This window comes from Emydura macquarii, unplaced genomic scaffold (genome assembly GCF_026122565.2).
Source record: "Emydura macquarii macquarii isolate MOO-44397 ecotype Brisbane River unplaced genomic scaffold, CSIRO-AGI_Emac_v2 contig_587, whole genome shotgun sequence".
NCBI classification, from domain to species: Eukaryota; Metazoa; Chordata; order Testudines; family Chelidae; genus Emydura; species Emydura macquarii.
Genome location: NW_027130724.1, coordinates 6075982 through 6097772, shown reverse-complemented (window position 1 = coordinate 6097772; position 21791 = coordinate 6075982). Strand labels below are relative to the sequence as shown.

Here is a 21791-nt window from a genome sequence, read left to right as displayed (position 1 = left end):
TTAACAGTTGCTACCCTAGCACTTCTGCAGAGGTCCCCTCGTTAACATCCCCCCGCGCGCCAGTGTGAGAGACCTGCTGCAGGAGCCAGCTCAGCACCCTTTCTATGCACATGCCCCCTTCAGGAGGCTTGGTGTAGGGAGCTTTTTGAGGCAGCCAGCAGGGATGAAGTATTGAGGGCAGGAGCAGGAGTGGCCCGGATATTCCTATACGGAGTGATTTTTTTTTTTTTGTGCTGCTGCAATGGCCCAGAGGTGCCTAGTTGCACCAAGGGTGCAAGTTAATATGGACCCGCGAGGCTGAGCTCCAGCTTCACTCTGTCTCTGCAACAGCAGAGGGATGAATTCAGGCTCTTTTCTTCTCCAGAGCTTCCTATGTGCTTGCCTAGCCTGCCAAAACGGACATCTAGGGCGCATGAACCTTTGGATGGCTTCTGTAAGTGTATATCACAGTGCCTGCACTTATGGAACGGGTGCCAGGCTATATTATACACAGCAGTGCGTGAGATGTTGATTGCTCTGATTGTGGGGAAATAAGGTTCTGATCTGGATGTTGGGGTGGGGGACAATGCTTGTCTGAATGGAGCTGGATGTTGCTACATTAAACACCTGCCCATGTGTTCCCCTCCTTGGGGACATGCCTGAGGGTCCTTTATGGGACATGCCTGAGGACAGATTGCTGCTTGTTCTCCAGTGATTCTCTTTCCCACCCAGCTCCACGTTCTGAAGGCCAGACATCACCACCTCTGGCATTCTTCAGGATGTCCCACTTGACCACTGCTGTCATCTTGAAGCTTCATGGCTGTCCGTCCCGTGTGCCCCCCCCCCCCCCCCCAAACCACCTGCAATCTGTGAAAGGTGCTCCCAGGGGTTCCTGCACTAGCAGCAGGCAGAAGAAGCAGACTGAGCCCCAGGCTGGTGGGGGAGTTGGCGACAGACAGGAATGGGCAGCCGAAAACTCGGGGCCTGATTCTCCACCCTTTTCCACCTGATCTAGCCATTTGTGCCCCTGCGTAAACGAGCACCCAAGGCTCGGGACAGTGGTGATTCAGGCCCAGGGAACTGATTGTTTGCATTATTGCATGGAGATGTTTGGCCCCCACTTTGGGCTGATGTGTGATTAACCTTCTGATGTTGATCCCGATGCGATTCCCCTGACGTGTAGTTCAATGGAGTTACATTCCAGGGACGATTCTGCCCCCACTGTCTTCAGCTGGGGGTGTGGTGAGCATAACGCGTAGGTTAAGCTATCTTTCTGTCCCTGAGTGGCAGTGTGGCGCCTCCTGCTCTGCTGTCCCCATTCAGCTAATCCCTGTGCCCATCTCCTCATTACAGGCACTTCAGGGAGAGGTGGGATTAAAGGATTATGGTAATGTTCTTCAGGAAGGGCTCAAGAAGATTAAGGCAGCTTTAATAAACTGATAAGAGAGGGACACCGCTTTGTTTCTGAAACCCCAATATAGGTTTCAGGTTAACCTTTTCCCCTCCTTTGGAGTTTGTGGTCTCCTGTCAGGGTGGTGAGGTAATGGGAGACCTCCTCACTGGACCTAGCTCAGTATCCACCAGCCATTACTGTTCCTTCACTTCGACCCAGTTGGCAAGAAGAAAGGAGACACCTCCTTTATTTCTCCTCTCCTCCTGGTATCTCCCCAGTTAACTTCGTATTAAAGTTTGTTTGGTCTCTTAAGAGACTCTCTACACCACCGCACTGCAAGGTTTCAGGCTCAGTGTCTTTCAGTGACTGTAGACCAAACATTCTTAGTTTACAAGTAAAAATGTTTCTCTTCTAGCTGCCGGTCCTGCAAGTCCAGCCTGTGATTTGAGAGTCAAGCTGGGCTCTGTTGGCCTTGCCTATGCTAGTTTTCCCTGCACTCCTGCCTCACAATTTCCTGCAATTGCTGTCTCCAGTTTAGCTCCACTGGCAGGTATCAGCAGCCATTGGTGTTTTTACCACATCACCACACATGCTCTGACTGTGGCTGCACAATATAGTGGTAACTGACAGCCACTGGTGCTGCCTCATGTTTGACTTGGGGCAGGGACTCTGTGTTCTTTGTGTGTACAGCGCCTAGCACAATGGGGCCTTGATTGCTCATCAGAGTTCTTAGGTGTTTCCGTAATATATGCCAGCAGCTTATGTCTGCGCTAGCACAACTACTGCTGTTACCACCAGTATAGCTGAACCCAGGTGGTAACAATGGTGGGAAGTTTTGTGCGCGGGGGGAGGGGGGAGACGCAGCCTTTTCTGGTTCCTGTATCACCAGCAATGAAGATTCTGCAAATGGAACTTAGTCTGATGTTCCAGCAGGAATAGATTTTTAGTTCACTCTCCCATCGTGGTATTGACACTGCAGGGCTATCCGCAATAAAATAAATAAAGCCATAAAAAATTTGCTTTTGTCCACTGAGGTCAGCAGATGTAATTCTGAATTCACACAGAAAGCAGATCTGTTTCTGAACAGTCACTTTTCAGAACAGAACCTGACTTGAAAGAGGACACTGCCCTGATGTCTACCTGAGTGGGATAGCTTCCTAGCACCTATGTTTTTGTGAGTAGACAGAAATAAACGATCAGGGATTGTGCCAGCTTCTCTGTTTGGCGCCTTGTCGGCACAAGCAAGTATAATGTAATTTTTGTATTTTTTAACGCCTAGAGCTGAGATTGTGGCCTCATTGTGCTAGGCATCCTACAAACACAGAGTGAGAGTCCCTGTCCCAAAGACCTTACAGTGAAAGACAAAGGGGGAGGGCAGGGAGGAAGGGGCACAGAGAGGTTAGGAGACTTGCCCCGAGTCGCACAGCAGGTCAGAAGTGGAGCCATGAAAAGAAGAACCCAGCTATATTGAGTCCCAGGGCCCAGGGTAGTGTCACCTTATCTAATAGCCTGCTCTGCCTCTCATGACGCTGACTGGGGTTGGGGTGGGCGTGCACAAGCATCCGTCTAAAATAAATAGCTCTCTAGGTGTGGGGGAATAGTGCATTGTCTGGACTGAGGCGCTGGGCTATGCTTGCAGCCTTCGTCATGGAAGAGCTAGTGTGTGGCTATAGCATACCGCCCTTGCACACCAAAGACATCTCTGGGGAGGTGGGAGTTGTCGGTTGGGCCTGGCTGCCTTTATGTGAGTCTCCTTCCCCACCACCACTGGTTTCGTCCATCTAAATGCTTGCTTGCCTGTCAGAATTTCTCACACACAACCTCATCCAAACAGGTTTTTCTTTGAGCAATTAGGAGATAAAGAGGCTGCTACCATCTCCAGGCCTCTCTGATTGTGTTTGAAAACCCCAAAGCTACTCCTTGTTCGCTGTCTGGAGAGTGAGGGGAGTGGATTCTATTATCTCCCTGGATAATAAGCTATCTTTCTCCCCCTTTCCCGTCTCTGTTGGATCCCACCCTCCATCCCACTCCAGTGTTTCATACTTATCCCTCAGTCTGAACATTATCTCCACCTCTTTGTCTATCTCTTCCAATTAATATTTTTCTTGGCTGGAGTTTGAGGAATCAGGAGGGAAACTGGCAGCTTGTATTCCCTGATGGAGAAGGGAGAGGGGACAGGAGCAGAGAGAGAAATGTAGCAAAAACCGGCTAATTTGCATCTTTTCTGATTGCCCTGGCTCTATAGCCCAAGTGCAGCAGGGGGTCTCTGGTGAGGCTGTTACTACATAATGAGGTGTGTCATATCACAGCAGGAGCCAGCCTTTCCCCCCTCAGACCCCTTAATTAGAACTGTTTCAATTTTTAAAACCTGCCCTAGAAGAAAAAATAATAGGAGGGAGGAGTGAATAGTAGTGGTGGGGCAGGATTGTGAGCTGACCATAGAAGGGGTAACTAAGCTCTAATTGGAGTCCTTGTGGTGAGATATAAAGCGATACAAGTGCACAATGGGGCAGGGGAATGTAGAGGGACAGCACTGTGTGATTGCACAAAGCTATGAAAAGCTTTCTGTGCTGTAAGAGAGACATAATCATCATTTCTCAGTTGTTTTTAAGCTAAATTTAATATGGCAATGGTGGTAGGTTCTGTGTTGTGTGGATTTTTTTTTTTTTTTGGTTTGAGTCTAGTTTCTATTGTGTTCCAAGCTGAGAGCATGAATCTTGGCACTGGAGGTTTGGGGGTGTAGGTCTTAGTGTTTGGGGGTGTAGGTCTGTCTGTGCCCAGAAGAGGGGGATTTGTTATTGTGGGTTGCTCATGAGAAGGGCTAACAAGCCTTCAGATGCTGAAAAAACCCATATTCTGAGGATATATGTCCTCCGGGATGGTCGCTGTCTTTGTTAGAATCACTTACCTTTTTAAAGAGAGGGATATCTAGCTCCCCCTGGCTGAGACGGGCCTTCACAGTGTACATGGATGTGGTATTGAGCGTGCACCCTTTGTCTTGTCTGCTGAGATGGAAAGCTCTTTGGGGCAGAGATGGTCTCTCGCCATGTCTTTTTAGTACAGTGCCTAGCACGATGGGGCCCTGATCTCGCTTGGGGCTGCTGGATGCGAACATGATACAAATAAACAATAAAGACTGAAATAGCGGCAGCAGAATAGTGTGATTTTGCTCCTTTAGCTTTAAGAGGGAGTTGACATCAAAGCTGGTTATTGCCATTAAAATGACAGCAAAGTTAACCATTTCACTACTGGGACTCAGATCAGAAGTTCACATGCTTCTCTTTGTGTGTCCGGAGGTGCCAGACATGTCACGGCCCTGCATTCTTTTGAAAGGCTCTTCTATAGGAGTAAGGCTATACATGGAGAAAATGCTAACAGTCTGATACTCCATGGATTTTCAGCCAGGTGTCGGGCACATAACAGCCCTCGTTCTGCCCTTTCTGAATTGCTACATGGGTGTGGGGCTGTGGCCAAATCCTGTCTACGCATGAGGGGCATCAGAATATGGAAAAGGCTGGGAATGACATGCTCTGAATGATTGAGATGCCTGCTACTGTCTTTGCGAAAAATCCTGGCTTCAGGGAAGTTAATGGGTCTCTTGATACTGCCATGAACTGGCCTCTCTAGAAGCCATGTTAACTTTTCCCAGCAGACTCATTGGGCTACCCTGGTACGGCCTGTGTGTTTTCTATAAAATGTGGTCTGCAGCAGCGAGAGGGGCACTGTTGTCACCCTATTACTATTTCTGTATGACTCTCCTTGTGTCCGACAGTGGCGTATGGCATTGAAACGGAAGAGGAGAGCCTGTACCACACAATAACAATACCTGTGTGCCTCCGGGCAGACATCCTGCAGATTTGAGCAGAATGCCCCCAGATGCTGAGTTCTGTGCTCTTTTATACAGACTCTTCCTTGAAGGATCTCTGAACACAAATGAGCTTGTCTCTAAGAGATCCCTGGGAGATAGTGAAGTATTATTCCCATTTTGCAATCGGGGGCACTGAGGCACAGAGCAGCTAAGTAACCCGCCCAAGGTTACACAGTGTGTGAAAGTCAGGAATAAGGTCCAGAGTCAAAATTTGCAGAAGGTGCTAGTGAATTTTGGGTGCACAGAGTTTAGACACCTTAAAGGGCCCCATTTTTCAGCAGGTGTTGGAGCGCCCACCCTCTGAAAAGCAGGCCCCTTTTAAGGCACCTGAAATCAGTAGTCACTTTGGCCCAAGTGCTGGGTTCAAATGCCTTTGATTTACTTGCTGGCTGTTTCTTCTTCCAACCCTAGGGCCCCAGTGCTTAGGTAATAGAAAAGCTGCTCTCTGGCCTTTGACTCCGCTGGCTGGTCACTGTAGGGGTGCACCTGAGCAGAGCTAGGCGGCTGGCCTGGATAACTTCATTTCCTTGGAAGAAGGGAGAGAATTTGCCTTGCCACCAGCAACAGAGTGGGGAAAAGGTAGTCATGTCCTGGGCTTTACCAGTCTTGATGACGTCCCTTTTCTTTCTTAACCGCAAAGTGATTGGGCCTCTGCCGCTGCTGCCCTTCACACAGGCCTGCCTCTGCTAGTGTGCTTCAGTGAGCTGGACCTGACAGAGGCAGGGCATCCTTAGAGGTGCTGAGTCAGGGCAGACCACCACCGAGACCTCCAGGCTAACAGCGATCTGGCGGAGCGGAAAGGTTCTGGTTACAGTGCTTAAGGAAATCGCCCCCCCAATGTGCTGAATTCCGCCTCTTTGAGCTGCCTCCTTCCAGACCCTAGACTGGGTTTCTGGGGGGGATTGTGAGGGAAGTTCTGTGTGTTTGGGAGGGGTTGGCAGAGATGCAGGACAATAAAAACAGAGAAGCTGTGGAATGGGCCCTAAGGGGGGTGATTTGGGAGGGGAATGAACCATGAGGAGGGGATACACACACACACACACACTCTCTCTCTCTCTCTCTCTCTCTCTCAAGTATTAAGGGGGTGCAGCAGGTATTGCAGAGGCCTAGAAGAGCAGCACTTTTGGCTTCATTCTGTAGTCTCTGTTGTCCACCTTCGTGCTCAGCGGGCTGATCTGTTTAATCTTGGCATTCCCTGTAGAAAGTGCCACAGTCCGTGCCAAGTTCTGCCCTTGGCTACCCTTATGTAAATCCAGAGTAACCCCACTGGACTCAGCAATTGGACCCATGTGGCTGAGATAGGATTTGGCCCTTGGAGGCTTGATTCCAAGTGAATTCCCAGGGCTGCCCATGTCATAACACCTGACTCTGGGTTTCCCCTCTCCTCCTTTCTCAACAGGTTCGTCACAATGACTTGGCGTCCTGGGCTTTAGCAGCGTGGGAAGATCAGGACAGGTGCTGCCCTGCTCCCGCTGAATCCTGCTCCCTCTCTCCTCTGGGAATCTGTGCTGGCTTCTCTGCCCCTGGGCTTCCCTCCCTTCCTCCCAGTCGCTGTGGAGGGGACGGGTCCGTTATGGCCGGGGACAGATTCCCATGCAAAGTGATGGATGCTAAGAAGCTGGCCAGCCTCCTGAGGAACGGGGCCGAGGGCACCTTGGTCATTGACAGCCGTTCCTTTGTGGAGTATAACTCCTGGCACGTCCTTCGCTCCGTCAACATCTGCTGCTCCAAGCTGGTCAAAAGGCGGCTTCAGCAGGACAAGGTTTGCATCATGGAGCTCATCCAGCCGGCCTCCAAGATGAAGGTACTTAATCTGACTTTAGGGCCCCCCACCCAGCTGAGAGGGGCCTGACCTTAAGGGCAGGTGGCATCATATGGAGTAATACAATACAAGTGTCTGCTGCTGGCTTACTCTTCTGCTGCTTGCTATGGTCCCCTTGAGTGGAATCCAGCCACTGCCCTCTGGCCCTGCCTGTGTCTGCCCTCTCACGGGGGCAGAGCTGTAACACCACCCCCCTTGCTGTGTCCATGAGCCCACATAACTGTTGCCTATTAATGTGGCAGGGAGCGGGTGGGCTGTTAAAGGAGGCTGCCCTTTCGTGTTGCTATAGCGTCCCTTGCCTGATGCCGCCAGGGAAGAGACTAACGGGGTGTCAGCCTTGGGAAAGAAGCATTACTTTGGCAAACCAGCCCCCACAGCACTCCTGTAGCTAGCACTTAATCCCCACTAAAAACTCCTCCTTCCCCATTGCTATCGCTAGCCCCCTTCGTGGACCTGTAATCCTCTTCCCTTGTGATGCCAACGCTCCTATCCAGGGGCATTGCTTTTTCTTTGCAGTCCCCTCGTTGGGCTGAGCCCCAGAGTTTGGATCTGGCTCTGATCACTCCCAGCAGTCTGGGTTCAGGCCTGCCTGTATTTCAAATGGCACTAGTGCCCTGATGGCTGCCTCGGTGCAGGCAGGGAGCAAGTCCTACCCCCAGGTGGGCTTTGCCAATAGGCTCGGAATACTCCTGGCGTGGGATCTCTGTTCATCTCCTAACTCCCCGCCAGCCAGTCAGCTGGCTGCTGCGCTTACCCTTGTGTCGGCTCTGTTTGTTGCATGATTCTAGTTTCCAGTGCCCTGAATGGCATGAACACCCCCCTTGATCTGTTCATTTTTCTTAACTCCTTGCCTGATGGAACTGCAGCCACACAAAACCCGCCTCCTAGCAGCTTTCCCTCCGGGAGTCCACGGGTTAAGAGGATAATCCTTTCAAGTAGGATTCATGTCAGTGAGAGCTAATTGTGTGCAGGGCAAATGGTCAGGGAGGAAGGAGCGGGGCTGGGCTGCTGATGGGGTGCCAGGCCAGTCTTCCGCTCTTTTTGTGTGTCTCACCTCTGTCCACAGAGAGGTCACCCCTACCACGCTGGCCCTGTTGATGGAGTTTAGTGCTGCTGACCTTTTCCCCCCCACACCACCCGCAGAGACATTCTGAGGTTGGGGAAAATCCAAACTGATCGGCCCCATTTATTACCTTTTTACCCTGGTACTAATATGCCCATTTCTAAAGGGGGTGTCCTAGCCCCTTTTGCCAAAGCTTGTGCCTGAGATTCTTGGTCTCCCTTAGCTGCTGCTCGCCATGTCTGTTCTTCACGGGATGGGGCCCGTGCATAGGCATAGTTTGGGTGGGTGCAGGGGAGGATGTTACCCCCACATACACATCTGTTTGGGGTGCATCACATGGGGTCAAGTGCCATTCCCCCTGCCCTCCCCGCCCATGATTTCTGTGAGTGCTGTGGGCTTGGCAGGGAAACCCCAGGAGGGCCCAGCCGTCCCTGCAGAGTGGGACCCTCTCGTTCACCAACCCCTCCCCCACAAACTCCCCATTTGTTTGTGCAGCCATAGGCCAGCTATGGCAGCAGCGGGGGTCTGGGGAGGCAGGGCAGGGCAGGGCTTGTCTCCATGGTGACCGTGTCACCACCCTCTTACCCCCTGTCCCTGGGCTCGTGGGGGCAGCACAGGTGCCGGGCCGTCAGTGGGTGGTGAGAGCCGGGGCACTGCCCGGCAGAGCCCGCAGGCCAAGGTCAGCGCTGGAGCCCCAGGGAGCACCCGAGCCTGTGCCGCCGGGAGCCTTGCTACTGGCTGGCTCGGGGCATGCCCCGCTCCGGTGGGTCGGGGCGGCCGCTTGCAGGCAGAGGAGTGACTGGAGAGCTGGGGCTCCCCCGTGAAGCCGACTCGTCCCCCCCAGCACTGGCAACCCAGGTACAACGCCAGGTGGGGGGAGAGCTGGAGAGCCAGGGGAATGGGCTTCAGTGAGTGCTCCGCTGGCCCCCGCCCCCCTCCAGTGTGGTAGCCACAGTATGCCTATGGGCCCATGCTCCTTGCTCTGCCAGGCCTGGGGGCTCATTGGTTGGCATCTCCCCGGCAGACAGCGTTTACACTGAAGCAACTTCTTGAGCCTAACACATGCCAGATGCTCCCCCTCCCCCTGTGGTGCATCCTCCTGCAATGCCTTGGCATAGGCTTGAACCAACATGCAGCTGGAAACCTGCCCGTATGGTGGGGAGGGGGGGGGGCACGTGATACCCCAGCAGCAGCAACTGTTTAGCCACATGGTGGCTCCCCTGTCCTATCCCCCTCTGTCTGTGTGGCTGCTCCCTCCCCTGGCTTTGCAGTAACCCAGGTGTATGCTGGGCCGTTTAACAATAAGCTCTCTCCCGAGGCCTCTCCATTTGTGGCTTTCTCTCTGCAGTTGCTCCTGCTTTCACTGTTCATTCTCCTCCCCCCCCCCGTTACATTATGGCAAAGTGAGGGTAATTCAGGCGATTAATCAAATGCTAGGCCCAGCTGGAGCCATCTGTGGTGTCCTCACACCCCCTCCCCATGCCCGCGCACACACGGGCTTCCTGATTGGCTGCTGGTGACATCACCCTGCCTGGATCAAGGAGGTTTGCACTGCGGGGTGGGGGGAGCCTTGCCTCCAATCTGCTTTACTGATGCTTGGACTGGGAATCAGAGGGGATTGCAGAGAATTCCTCCTGTACAGATTTAGCTGTTCTTCAATCCGCTGAAGAGTAAGGCAGAATAATCAGTTTTTATGAACTGGGAAAGAGAGAGAGAGATGTATCTACCTTCCCCTTGGCTGGGGTTACCTCTGCAGTGGACATGGTCACGTGTAGCAAAAGCAACACAGCACTGATGCCCTATGCCCTGCATGTGTGCATGGGGGTGGTGACCAGTGTTAGGAGGGGAAGAGCCTAAGCAGTTAATTTGGTGATTATCTAATACCTGCTGCCTGCAAACCTGCAGCGCTTCAGGAACACAGCATCTCTGCAGCCATACTGAGGAAATCCCCACAGCAGTAGCCAAAAAAAGCTGGGACAGCACTCCCCATTGCATCTCTCTTCCTGCCACCACCCTACCCCGAATGGACACTTTACCATCACCAGTGGCACCAAAATTTCAGACCGGTGCAGGCACAAACGTCTCTATAGATGACGTCTAGAGGAGACCAATGATCCATCTAACCCAGTGTCCTGTCTCTGACAGGAGCTGCTTCAGAGGAAGGTGCAGGAGACCCCATCGTGGGTAATTACGTAGCAATCCAGGCATCAACAAGAGACAGAATTATAATCTCATGGTAATGACACTGGAGTGCTGGGAGAAGAGGCACTCGCATTTGTTTAACTTCTCTTCTTACCTGCTTTAAGACTGAAATTTTTCATAGTGCTTCCCAGGCCAGACACTAATGTTCGTTCACTGTACTTTTGAGCGAACCATTCGTTAATCTCCTCTAACATGCTTTACCTCCAGAGCATTCTGCAGAGGAATTAATCCTCAAGGTACCCCTGGAAAGCTAAGCCACTTGCTCCAGGGTCTCTCAGAGCTAGGACTAGAGATCTGGTGGCCAGATCCTCAACTGGTAGAAATCAGGTGTAAAGCTCCATTTGTGCAGCTACAGAAGATGCGGCCATGGATTTCCTGACTCCAGGTTCTGTGCTCAGGACCCTAAACTGCACCTCTATTAAGAAGTGCACTGTGGGCTAAAGAAAACAGCCTGACTTAAATAACACAATGAGTAAATAATGCACTTTGCTCCCTATAGTTTCTGTCATTGTGATATTTGCCATTGATTTCAATAGGAGCAGGACTGGGCCTTATACCCTGCTGATGTCCCTTTAAGAGCATATTTTAGACCCCAAATTTAAAATTCATCTCACTCCCCCTCCCCAAAAACCCCCCTAAATTGTGGACTATTCACTGTCATTTTTATTGGGTGTCTCGGTTTCATTGCTCAGTTCATGGGGTTGGGAGTATTGAATATTCCACCTGGTGGTTTATTGCAACATAAGAGAAGTGGAGCCATATGGGATTTGTGGTTCTTAATAGCTGGCCCCTTGGGGAAAGATGGGTGTCTGCTCCCAGAGGGGCAGAAGAGGAGATGATTGCTCCTTGAGGGTTAAGGATGAAGATTCCTAAGTCCCCTAGAGCAGGGCTGAGGAGAGGAGCTGCCAGCGTCCCTCTTTGTTCCTCCTCATCAAAGCTGCTGGGACTCTTACTGAGTGGCACAGGGATGATTGGAGGGCGTGGGGGCTTATACAGCTGAGTTGTCATCTGGGATAGAGAATTTGTCAGGTTGTTGGGAATGGTTATGGGGTGGGATAGCAGACCTACGTTGCTTCTGATGTCTGGTTTATATCTCACCTGGGTTCACTGGGAAGCTTCACACAGAACTAGGCATGAGGGCTAGCGAATGCACACAATAAAGGAGATCGCCCTAGTCCCCTACAAGGGGGCAAAGAGCCTAACTGGTTTTAAGGCTGAGCTTGATAGGTTTATGAACAGGTTTATATGACTGGGTTGCCTGTGATAGTAGGGGATTGGACTCCATGACCCAGGAGGTCCCTTCTGGTTCTATGTCCAATGTACACACTGGTGGTCTTGCCTTCTGGGCTAACGGTCCATGAAAGCTGACTCTGCAGTGGGGTGTCTGGGAATGTGTCTGAAGAAACTGGAGTTGGACTGTAGTGCCAGAATGAAGTGGCTGGTTTTGGCTGATGAGTGGGGGCGAGAAGGGGGTGTTGCCTAGCAGCAGTGATGGCTCTGAACTCAAAGTGCAGCTCTGCATTTCGGGTCTTCTCTAATGGGTCAAACCCAGTCCCTGATCTGAACCCTCCTGTGCTGAGGGAGGTTTGGAAATCCCAGTTTGAATGCGAAGGGCCCCAACTGGCAGGTTGTCCCTTACAGACAGGCTTGAGCTCTGACCCGAAGCTGGGTTTACAGGCAAGGCTTTGGACAGGGTCCTGGCAGTTTCAGACCAGACCGATTTTGGCTCTTCCTCCCTCGCCTTCTACCCTGTTGTCTGCAGCCACAGAATTACACTGGCTGCAAGGCCTTGGTGGGATAGCAGCTCCCTCTGGTGGCGCGTTCAGGTAGTGCACCGAGCATTATTGGGCTCCATCTCTGTTCAACCCAAGGTCCCCCTCCCACCCCGACTATTTCAAGGTACCGGGGTGAATGGATTCAGGAACAGCCTGCTGATGGGATTCCCCCCCACTCCACCCCCATTCAGCTCCATCCCTGGCACTTTGAATAATATCAGCCCCAGCGTGTTAAATACGTGCCCCCCTCAGCCATGCCCACTATTTCTTGGTCACTGGAGGGGGGCACCGGCTGAGTGACTCGCCCTCATGTGAACCAGTGTGTTTTTTGTTCGGTGGGGGAGGGGGCTGCTGGGGCCAGCGAAGCTGCTGCTGAGTAGCAGATGGCAGGAAGGGTGACATCATAGGTTTGATTGTCCTACCCCATTATTCTTCCTGACAAGCCTCCCGCCTTCCTTGCTGGTTTCCTGCTGACAGAGTTTGGAGCTGGAGAGACAAAGGCAGCCAGGGATCCACACCAATTCTCCCCTGTACTGTTCTGGGTTTGGGAGGGGTCCCTGACACCCTCTCTTCACCTCTCTTCCTGTCTTGCCAAGTCCTCTCTTGCTGTCCAGCTCATTGAGTCAGGAGGAGGGCTTGCTGTGCTATCGATGTGGTTCCCTGATTGGTGCTGGCTTCAGGGTTGGTATGGCTTTTGCTCTACCTCATTGGGCACTGGAGGGGTGGGCACAGGCTCCAAGAGCAGCAGCCCCTACCACCCTGCCATGCCATGCTCTCCTATCTACTGCAGAACCAGGATGTAGGGCAAGTTCATCATGGAATCCACCTGCCCCTCTTCTCATAGGAAGGCATGGCTTCTGGTGAGAGAGGAGAGCAGGAGGGTACATGTACCCCTTTCCTGCTCTGTGCCTGCAGTTCTCCTGCATTCAAACACCCGATCCCCTTCCAGCGTCTCATGTGGCTGCCCTGATGTTCATACTCTGCTCTCCCCACTTCCCCTCCCTCCCCGTAGCAAGAAGGGTAATAATCTCTGCCATGTTATCTTGGCACCAGAAACGTTTCCTCCTCCACCCCGCACAAACCCTTTTATGTGCCCTGCTTTGGATCATTGCCATCGATGAGTAATACTGACGCCTGGCTTCCCTTGTTAAAATGTCAGGCAAAGGGGCATGTTGGCAGGACAGTAGGTACTTGAAAGTTAAAATAGTTTTTTCTGAGGCTTGTTTTGAAATGTGCATATGCTTCTCCTGACCTGCCTGAGTGACTGCAAAAAATTAGGAAAGTTAGTTAAACAGAAATTAAAAGGTACCGTGCCAAAAGTGAAATCCCTGCAAGCTGCATGGAAACTTTTTAAAGACACTGTAATAGAGGCTCAATTTAAATGGATACCCCAAATTAAAAAACATAGTAAGAGCCAAAAAAGTGCCACTGTGACTAAACAACAAAGTAAAAGAAGCAGTTGGAGGCAAAAAGGCATCCCTTTAAAAAGTGGAGGTTAAATTCTATTGAGGAAAAGAGCATAAACTCTGGCAAGTGTAAAAATATAATTAGGAAGACCAAAAAAGAATTTGAAGAACAGCTAACTAAATACTCAAAAAGTAACAGCAAAAATGTAGGTACATCAGAAGCAGGAAGCCTGCTAAACAACCAGTGGGGCCATTGGATGTTCAAGATTGCTAAAGGAACACTCAAGAAAGATAAGGCTAGGGCGGAGAAACTAAATGAATTATTTGCATCAGTCTTCACAGGTGAGGATGTGAGGGAGATTCCCAAACCTGAGCCATTCTTTTTAGGAGATAAATCTGAGGAACTGTCCCAGATTGAGATGTCAGTAGAGGAGGTTTTGGAACAAATTGAGATATTAAACAGTAATAAGTCACCAGCACCAGATGGTATTCACCCAAGAGTTCTGAAGGAACTCAAATGTGAAATTGCAGAACTACTAACTGTGGTATGTAATCGTTTAAATCAGCTTCTGTACCAGATGACTGGAGGATAGCTAATGTGACACCAATTTTTAGAAAAGGCTCCAAAGGCAATCCCAGCAATTCTAGGCCAATAAGCCTTACTTCAGTACCAGGTAAAATGGTTGAAACTATAGTAAAGAACAGAATTATCAGACGCATAGATGAACACGATTTGTTGTGGAAGAGTCAGTGTGGTATTTGTAAAGGGAAATCATGCCTCACCAATCACCTAGAATTCTTTGAGGGGGTCAATGAACATGTGGACAAGGATGATCCAGTGGATATAGTGTATTTAGATTTTCAGAAAGCATTTGACAAGGTCCTTCACCAAAGGCTCTTAAGCAAAGTTAGCTGTCATGGGATAGGAGGGAAGGTTCCTTCCTGGATTAGTAACTGGTTAAAAGATAAGAAACAAAGGGTAGGAATAAATGGTCAGTTTTCAGCATGGAGAGAGGTAAATAGTAGTGTCCTCCAACAGTCTGTACTGGGACCAATACTGTTCAACATATTCATAAATGATCTGGAAAAAGGGGTAAACAGTGAGGTGGTAAAATTTGCTGATACAAAACTAATCAAGATCGTTAAGTCCAAAGCAGACTGCAAAGAGTTAGAAAAGGATCTCACAAAACTAGGTGACTGGGCAACAAAATGGCAGATGAAATTCAAAGTTGATAAATGCAAAGTAATGCACATGAGAAAACATAATCCCAACTATACGTCAAAAAAAAGCTAACAATGTTGGAAATCATTAGGAAAGGGATAACTAATAAAACAGAAAATATCATACTGCCTCTTTATAAATCCATGGTATGGCCACATCTTGAATACCGCATGCAGATCTGGTTGCCCCATCTTAAAAAAGATCTATTGGACTTTGAGAAGGTACAGAAAAGGGCAACAAAAATGGTTAGGGGAATGGAACAGCTTCCATATGAGGAGAGATTAATAAAACTGGGATTTTTCATTTTAGAAAAGAGATGACTAAGGGGGATGTGATATAGGGCTATAAAATCATGACTCCTGTAGAGAAAATAAATGAAGTGTTATTTACTCCTCATAACAAGAAGTTGGGGTCACTAAGTGAAATTAATAGGCAGCATATTTAAAATGAACAAAAGGAAGTATTTCTTCACACAACACAGTCAACCTGTGGAACTCCTTGCCAGAGGATGTTGTGAAGGCCAAGACTATAACAGGGTTCAGAAAAGAACTAGATAAGTTCATAAAGGATCGGTCCATCAGTGGCTATTAGAGAATGGGCAGGGATGCAAAACCATGCTCTGAAGTGTCCCTAGCGCCTCTGTTTGCCAGAAGCTGGGAATGGGCGATGGGATGAATCACTTGATGATTAACTGTTCTGTTCATTCTCTCTAAAGAACCTGGCATTGGCCACTGTCTGAAGACAGGATATTGGGCTAGATGGACCATTGGTCTGATCCAGTATGGATGTTCTTATGTTCTTAAAAAAGACCTTATCCCAACCCTATGTGCTCAGCAGACCCACCAACAGGGCAGGATCCTCTTGCCCAGGAAATAGGAGAAATACCAAAGATTTACAACCCCCGTGGCCTCTTAACTAACATCATGCTCTGCTGCTAGAGCTGATTGCAAAATTGGGGATGGAACCTTTTTCCAGATAACAAAAGGCCTTTTCTCTAAGCTAAAATGGTACCAAATTTTTGAACTTCTACAGGTTTTTCAACAACAAACAACTTTTTTTAACGGAAATTTCTGCTAATTTTTTTCTTTGGGGGATGGGGTAATGAAAATTTAATTTCTTTTGGAACTTTTCACAAGAAATACATAATATTTTGCAGCTAACTCTATGTGCTAGTCATTCCTGAAATGCAGCTGCCTCTGAGGTGGAACTGCAGTAGTGTTAAACAATAGCCGCTTTTGTGTAATGTTGCTGTCATCTTTTTTGGAGGGTTGCTGAGGAAGTAACTATTGTTCTAGAGGTGATATATATATAGGGAAAGCGGTGAATCGTTCTATTGTTTGTGCTGCATGCATGTCATGAAGTGATATGGAGCTACTGTTTACTTTGGTACAATGAGTCACTGAGTTTGGAATATTTTTGTGAAGTGTCTAACCTGTTTGGATAATACCTAGCATTTATGTGTTGTGTGGAAGTCTGCTGTCTAAGCAGTGGTTTGACCTGCCTCCAGGTAGCTTGTGAGAGTGTGCCAGAAGTGGCTTCAAAAATCTACCCACCGTGGCAGCATTTTAAAAAGGGGTCGGCCTCCCGCTCGGATGCTGAGAGCAATGAAAATCAAAAACGCCTCTGAAAGTATAATTTTCAGACTTTTTAAATGGTGTAGGGATAAACAGAGAGACTGTTGCCTAGCTAAGATGCCTATTTGGCCCCATCCACGTAGGATCTGAGTGCTACACAATCTTTAACGGATTTATGCGCATCACACCCTAGTGAGGTAGGGTGATGCTGTTATTCCCATTACTGCTGGGGAGGTGAGATGCAGAGGGGCTAATTGACTTGCCTTAGGTCACACACAAAGTCTGTGGCACAGCAGGAAATGGAGCCAAGTCTTAGGCTGGTGCCCCAGCCTTTGGACCATTCCTCCTCTCTAGCAGAGTCAGCACTCAGGTAGGAGTTCTCACAGCAGGGTGAGGAGGGATTCTAGGATTACTGATGGGGTACTGCAGCATCCCTTCTGTGCTCCCTGGGTGAGGATTGACCAGTGTCTGGACACTGCTAAACAATCCCTGCCAGGGACTCATTCTTATCCCCGGATCTTACAGGCTTCTGAAGAGCTATTTCCCCCACCCCCATCAGAATGTGCCAGAAGGCCTAGATTATTATATTTTTATTTAAGACAGCAGTTTAAATAAAAATATAATAATCCCTAGGGAAGAATGTCCCCAGGCACCTTCCAAAGGCTTTATTCTTACTGCAAAACACCGACCAGCACCCTGTAAGCTGCTTGAGAGAACTCTCCCAAGCCAGACTGTAACAGGCAGAACAGCCCTGATGGAAAGGCCCTGCAAGAGTCCCCACCCTCGGTACCAGCAAGTGGGAAGGGGGTTCAGTGTTACATTTAATTCTTTGACTTGGGGCAACGTCTGAGTCTTGGTGCCGAGAAAAGGGGGTCTGAGTACAAGAAGTATGAGCGCTGTCCAGGGGGCACCACTGCCACAGCTTGATCCTCTGCTGAGCTGCACCTGATCTCTGGACTGATGGATCTATTCAAAGCTGGAACGAACAGGGATGTGAGCTCCTCTTTGAACCAAAGCCACCGAGCTGGAGAGTATTTGAGTAACACTCAGAAATGCAGCTGATTGAGGTTGTGTTTTGTCTCCTTAAACGCTTCAAGACAGGAGCCTGAATGTGATTATGAGACTGTGGATGGATGGTATCTGGCTGCAAATATCCATCAGTCCTGATTCACTGAGAGGTCCAGGGATCATTTAAAAGTCCTTCTATGCCCCCACGCAGAGGCCCCTTTAGATACAGTACAACCATCCAGTAAGCCTGAATGCCCGGGGCAGTGAGTCACCTGCTGGGACCCCAGCAGCACAGCCTCATGCTCGTAAGGAGGAGGCCTGCTGAGACAGTCCTGGCATAAATAAGAGTAGTTCAGATCAATGGTGTAGCAAGAGGAAACGCCCTGTCTCCATATCCTGTCTGACTGGTGGTCCGATAACCGTCCCCCTTTTGTCGGGAAATGTCAGCATGGCTGCCTGTGATGTGTGGAACTGCGTTAAACTTGCTGGCTGTGCCACCAGACTCTGGGAAGTCTCCGTTACCTGGGATTCCTCAATCAGCTAAGACATGGCCTTGAGAAAGAAATAGGTTTCTCCTCCAGTAGAAAGGGCTCTTTCTTTTGTCTTGAGCAAGGTCGTTTTGGGGAAGACTGTAGACCCACTGCCTGTCTGAGCTACTGGATAGTTGAGGACAGATGTCCATTGTGGTGATTACACATTCTCTGCCACAGCTGGCACCTTGGACAGGTCATGATGTCTGATAAATCAGTCAGTGAACCCTAAGCAAAAAGAAGCACCTGTTGGAATCAGCAGTTGGTGGGGGGTGGGAAGATTTGAAATAGCTGCTCTTGTTTGCAAGCCGGCGGTAGTCCTTGTGCACCCTGAATTACTGCAGAAAGACTTGGGAAGTGATCAGTTAATCCCTTCAATAGCGTCAAACTGGGCATATTCTGGCAGCAGATTACCCTGGTGATGGGCACGTCAGAACCTGGGGTTGAGCGTCCTTCCGTTTGGATTGGAACTTCAGGCAGTCAGGAAGGACCCTGCTGGATGAGGATTGGCCCTTGGGAGAGCAAGGTGTATCATTTAGCACGAAATGGTTAATTAGCCCCCGTGCTTCCTGGCATCTCTGCAGCACTGGTCACCTCCCAGCTGCAGTTTTCCCTGGAGAGTGTGCTAGGAGAAGTCAACTCTTTCACTCTCTTGTAGGGTTTCCTCCAGGTTTATGCTTTCTCAGATGCTATCCATGTAGACATAGATCCTGGCTTCAACACCTAGCTCCCCTGTCAACTTTCCCCTCTGTATGCCTAGGCCCAAAGACAGCCCTAGCCTTCCAGGGAGCATCGGAAGCGTATTCTACTGTAGACCACACTCGTGCCCTGGCATGGCTATGGATGGCCAAGGTAATCCAGTAGGACTCTTCCATGTCACCTCTACCAGTCTCTTCAGCCAGGAGTCCAGCACTGTCCCCCCACTAAGCACATGCACAATGCCAGCTAAGGCTTATAGCTATGTTAGGAGAAGCACACTGCCAGTTTTGTGAGCTTCCTCACAACAGTGCCGTGAGGGACACTAAAATTCCAGCAGCATGACCCAGGTTTGTACATCAATCCAGTCCTGTCCCCTTGCCCGCTGCAGTAGCCTCAGGCATGGGGGACAGAACAAGGGCCGAGGTGGGCCAGTTCTATAACCCTGCAACGCCCTTTTCATGTGGGTAGTTAGGGCAGCAGGGAGACCTGCTAGGGGGAGTACTGGAGTCTGCAGCTGTTGGTCAGGGGAGGCACAAACTGTGTAGCCTCTGTTCCTACACGAGCACCAGCTCAGGGGTGAATTTGTCCCTAATTGTTTGTTCCAAAGGAAAATGGGAAAAGGCATTTTTAATACATTTAAGAAAGCCGGCCCTCCCGTCAGCCTGTTTCCGAGCCCCCCATCCCTGCAAACACAGTGTTTTGTTTATTGCAGCTAGGCCAGGCGAGGTCAGTGCTTGTTTGGCATTTATATTGCCTGAAAGCTTATAACTTTAATAAGATGTAAACCGTGTCACGTCTATCTGCCGTTGCCCAGCAACCCTTCAGTAATGGGCAAAACAAAGCCTCCCAGTGTAGAGGAACACTAAATCCTATTGTGGGATAATTTGGCTGGCAAGCCATTATCTCCTCCAGGGCCCCACTGCACTCGAGTGGGCACCCTGGTATCTGGGGCAGAGGTACATGTTCTATAGTGAGTGTGTCCCCACCCTGTTGGGAGAGGATCATTTGGAGCCTTCTGATGCCCTGGTGTGGAGTGGCTCCTCACAAGATCAGGGCTATTGACTTCCTCAGGAGTTGAGGACACTTGGTGTCTATCCAAGATGCTGGAGAAGGCTTTAGGAAATAGACACAAAACCAAGCAGCCACATTGTCCCATGCACTGTTTTTGTTTGCCTCTTCCCCCCCACCACCCCTGCCAAATGTTCCGGCCCACATTTATTCCTCCTCCCTGCATCACTGAGCACTGGGAGTTGCCCAGGATCCGAACAGGAGGTTCCAGCTGCATGGGTTGTAATGTTATTGTGAGTGTTACCGTAGTGGCATGAGTCTCTCAGCTGAGATCGGGGCCCTACAGTGCTAGGTGCTGTACAGACGCTGAGCAAGAAACAGTCCTGGCCCCTGCTTACAGTCTAAATAGATAAGACAGATAAAGGAATTCTTATTATCCCCATTTTATAGACGGGAAACTAAGGCATAGAGGGACTAGAATGTTTTCCCAAGGTCACACTGAGTCTGTGACTGAGTGAGGAATTAATTGAACCCACATCTCTCGAGGTCTAGTCCAGTGTGACTACAAGACCATCATTCCCTTTCACTGCTGGCTATGCCAGACTGACTGTCCACTGTCTGACAGCCAGGGATGGAAGGGCAGCCTTCCAGTCTGAGGTGGGGCCTAGGAATCAGGTGCCTTAGGTTCTAAACCCTGGGGCTGCCCCATACTTACCCTACAGTGTGACACTTAGGAAAGTCACTTACCCTCTCTTTGCCTCCGTTTTCCCATCAGTGAAATGGGACAGAACTTCCCTACCTGAGTTGGATGTTATGAGGCTTAATTAGCATTTCTCCAATGCTTTGAGCTCCACAGATGAGAGCTGCTATAGGGAGCGCAGAGTATTACTGAGGCTGGAAGTTCTCCCTTCAAACCGTTCCTGAAGAAGCCTGCAGGGTACTGTTGTCCCAGTCCTGTGGGGGGCGCTGCGCTGCAGGCATTGCTGATGGCTCAGCAGCGCTTGGGCTCTGTTTGGATTTGGGATGTTGCTAACTTTGACAAAATCAAATAAAATCCTGGGCCAGATCCTCCGCTGGTGTAAATCAGCATAGCTGCCTTGAAATCACTGGAGCTATTCCAATCTACATCAGCTGAGGATCTGGCACCGTAGTATGAAACGCTATACCTATATTAACAGTAGTGCCTTAGATTATTAAAAGTGCAAGTTGTTTTAAAGCTGAGACTTCCAAAGATGCTGATATCCCATTGATTTTAATCCCAGACCGTTTAGGCAACTTTGAACATCTCAGCTTGAAAGCCCAGTTTCCTTTTTCTCCCATGCATGCAGAGAAATGCAAAAGGTAAGAAAACAGCATCAACTTTCCTGGTCCAAGCTAAGTCAGTTTCTCTTTCCAATTCAGAGTGCTGTAGTGTTTGGGGTTCAGGTTGCCATACTGTCTGGAGTAGCTCAGGACCAAGAGCACCAACCTCAGGGCAGACTGTCAAAAATAGGGCAGACACCCCAAACTGATGATACATCCGATACTGTAATTAAATTTCACCAACTCAGCAACAAATGTGAACTCCTGGATCCCTGTAACAGTCTTATTATGCAATCACAGACTAGGCAAGTTAGACTTATTGATGAAAGGTCACTTACACAAAAAATCGTAAAATATTCAGGTTGCTCCCAGTTCCAAGAGGCAAGTCACTTATCCCAGATCCATTTGTACCTTAGATCTCATACCAAAGACCACTTTGGTAGCCAGTCCTATAGTAAACAAACTAAGGATTTATTATCTAGGGAAAAGAAATGTTATTTACAGGTTAAAACAGGCAACATATTTACACAAATGAGTTTCAGTAGATAGTTCCAAAAGGTGACAGAGAAGTAGTAATCTGTCAGCATTGAAATGTCTTTTTAGGGCTGACCTTGGGGATCTCTGTTTTTCGTTTTTTAGTGCTAGCCCTTGTAAGAGTCCAGGAAAGAGATGAAAAATGTTCATGTCCGCTATCTTTATTTCCCTCTTCCAGAATTCAAGCTGATGGGATGTGCTTTCTCACACGTAGCACCTTCCTGGGCGTAAGGCCATTGAACATAGTGATGTTTCATGATAGTCCACAGTCTTGGTAGTTCTTCTGGATGGATGGGGGAAGCCACTTTTTCTGCCTAGGTTCATAAGTTCAGAAGATCACTAGCTGGTCTCCAGAGACACTCCCCCTCATGTGTTCTTGCAGGCCTGGACCCTGGCAATGCAGGCA

General features: G+C 49.4%; 1 protein-coding gene across 4 annotated transcripts in view; it reads left to right on the top strand.

Moving 5' to 3' along the window:
- The window catches only part of LOC137148073 (dual specificity protein phosphatase 8-like), a 64761-nt gene that overhangs the window by 13482 nt on the left and 29488 nt on the right, over positions 1 to 21791 (top strand). For all 4 annotated transcript variants that reach the window (XM_067540577.1, XM_067540575.1, XM_067540578.1 and 1 more), the window contains exon 2: positions 6640 to 7044. In XM_067540577.1, the coding sequence (XP_067396678.1) occupies positions 6814 to 7044 (231 nt within the window). In that variant the 5' untranslated portion in view covers positions 6640 to 6813. The remainder of the gene's footprint in view (positions 1 to 6639; positions 7045 to 21791) is intronic.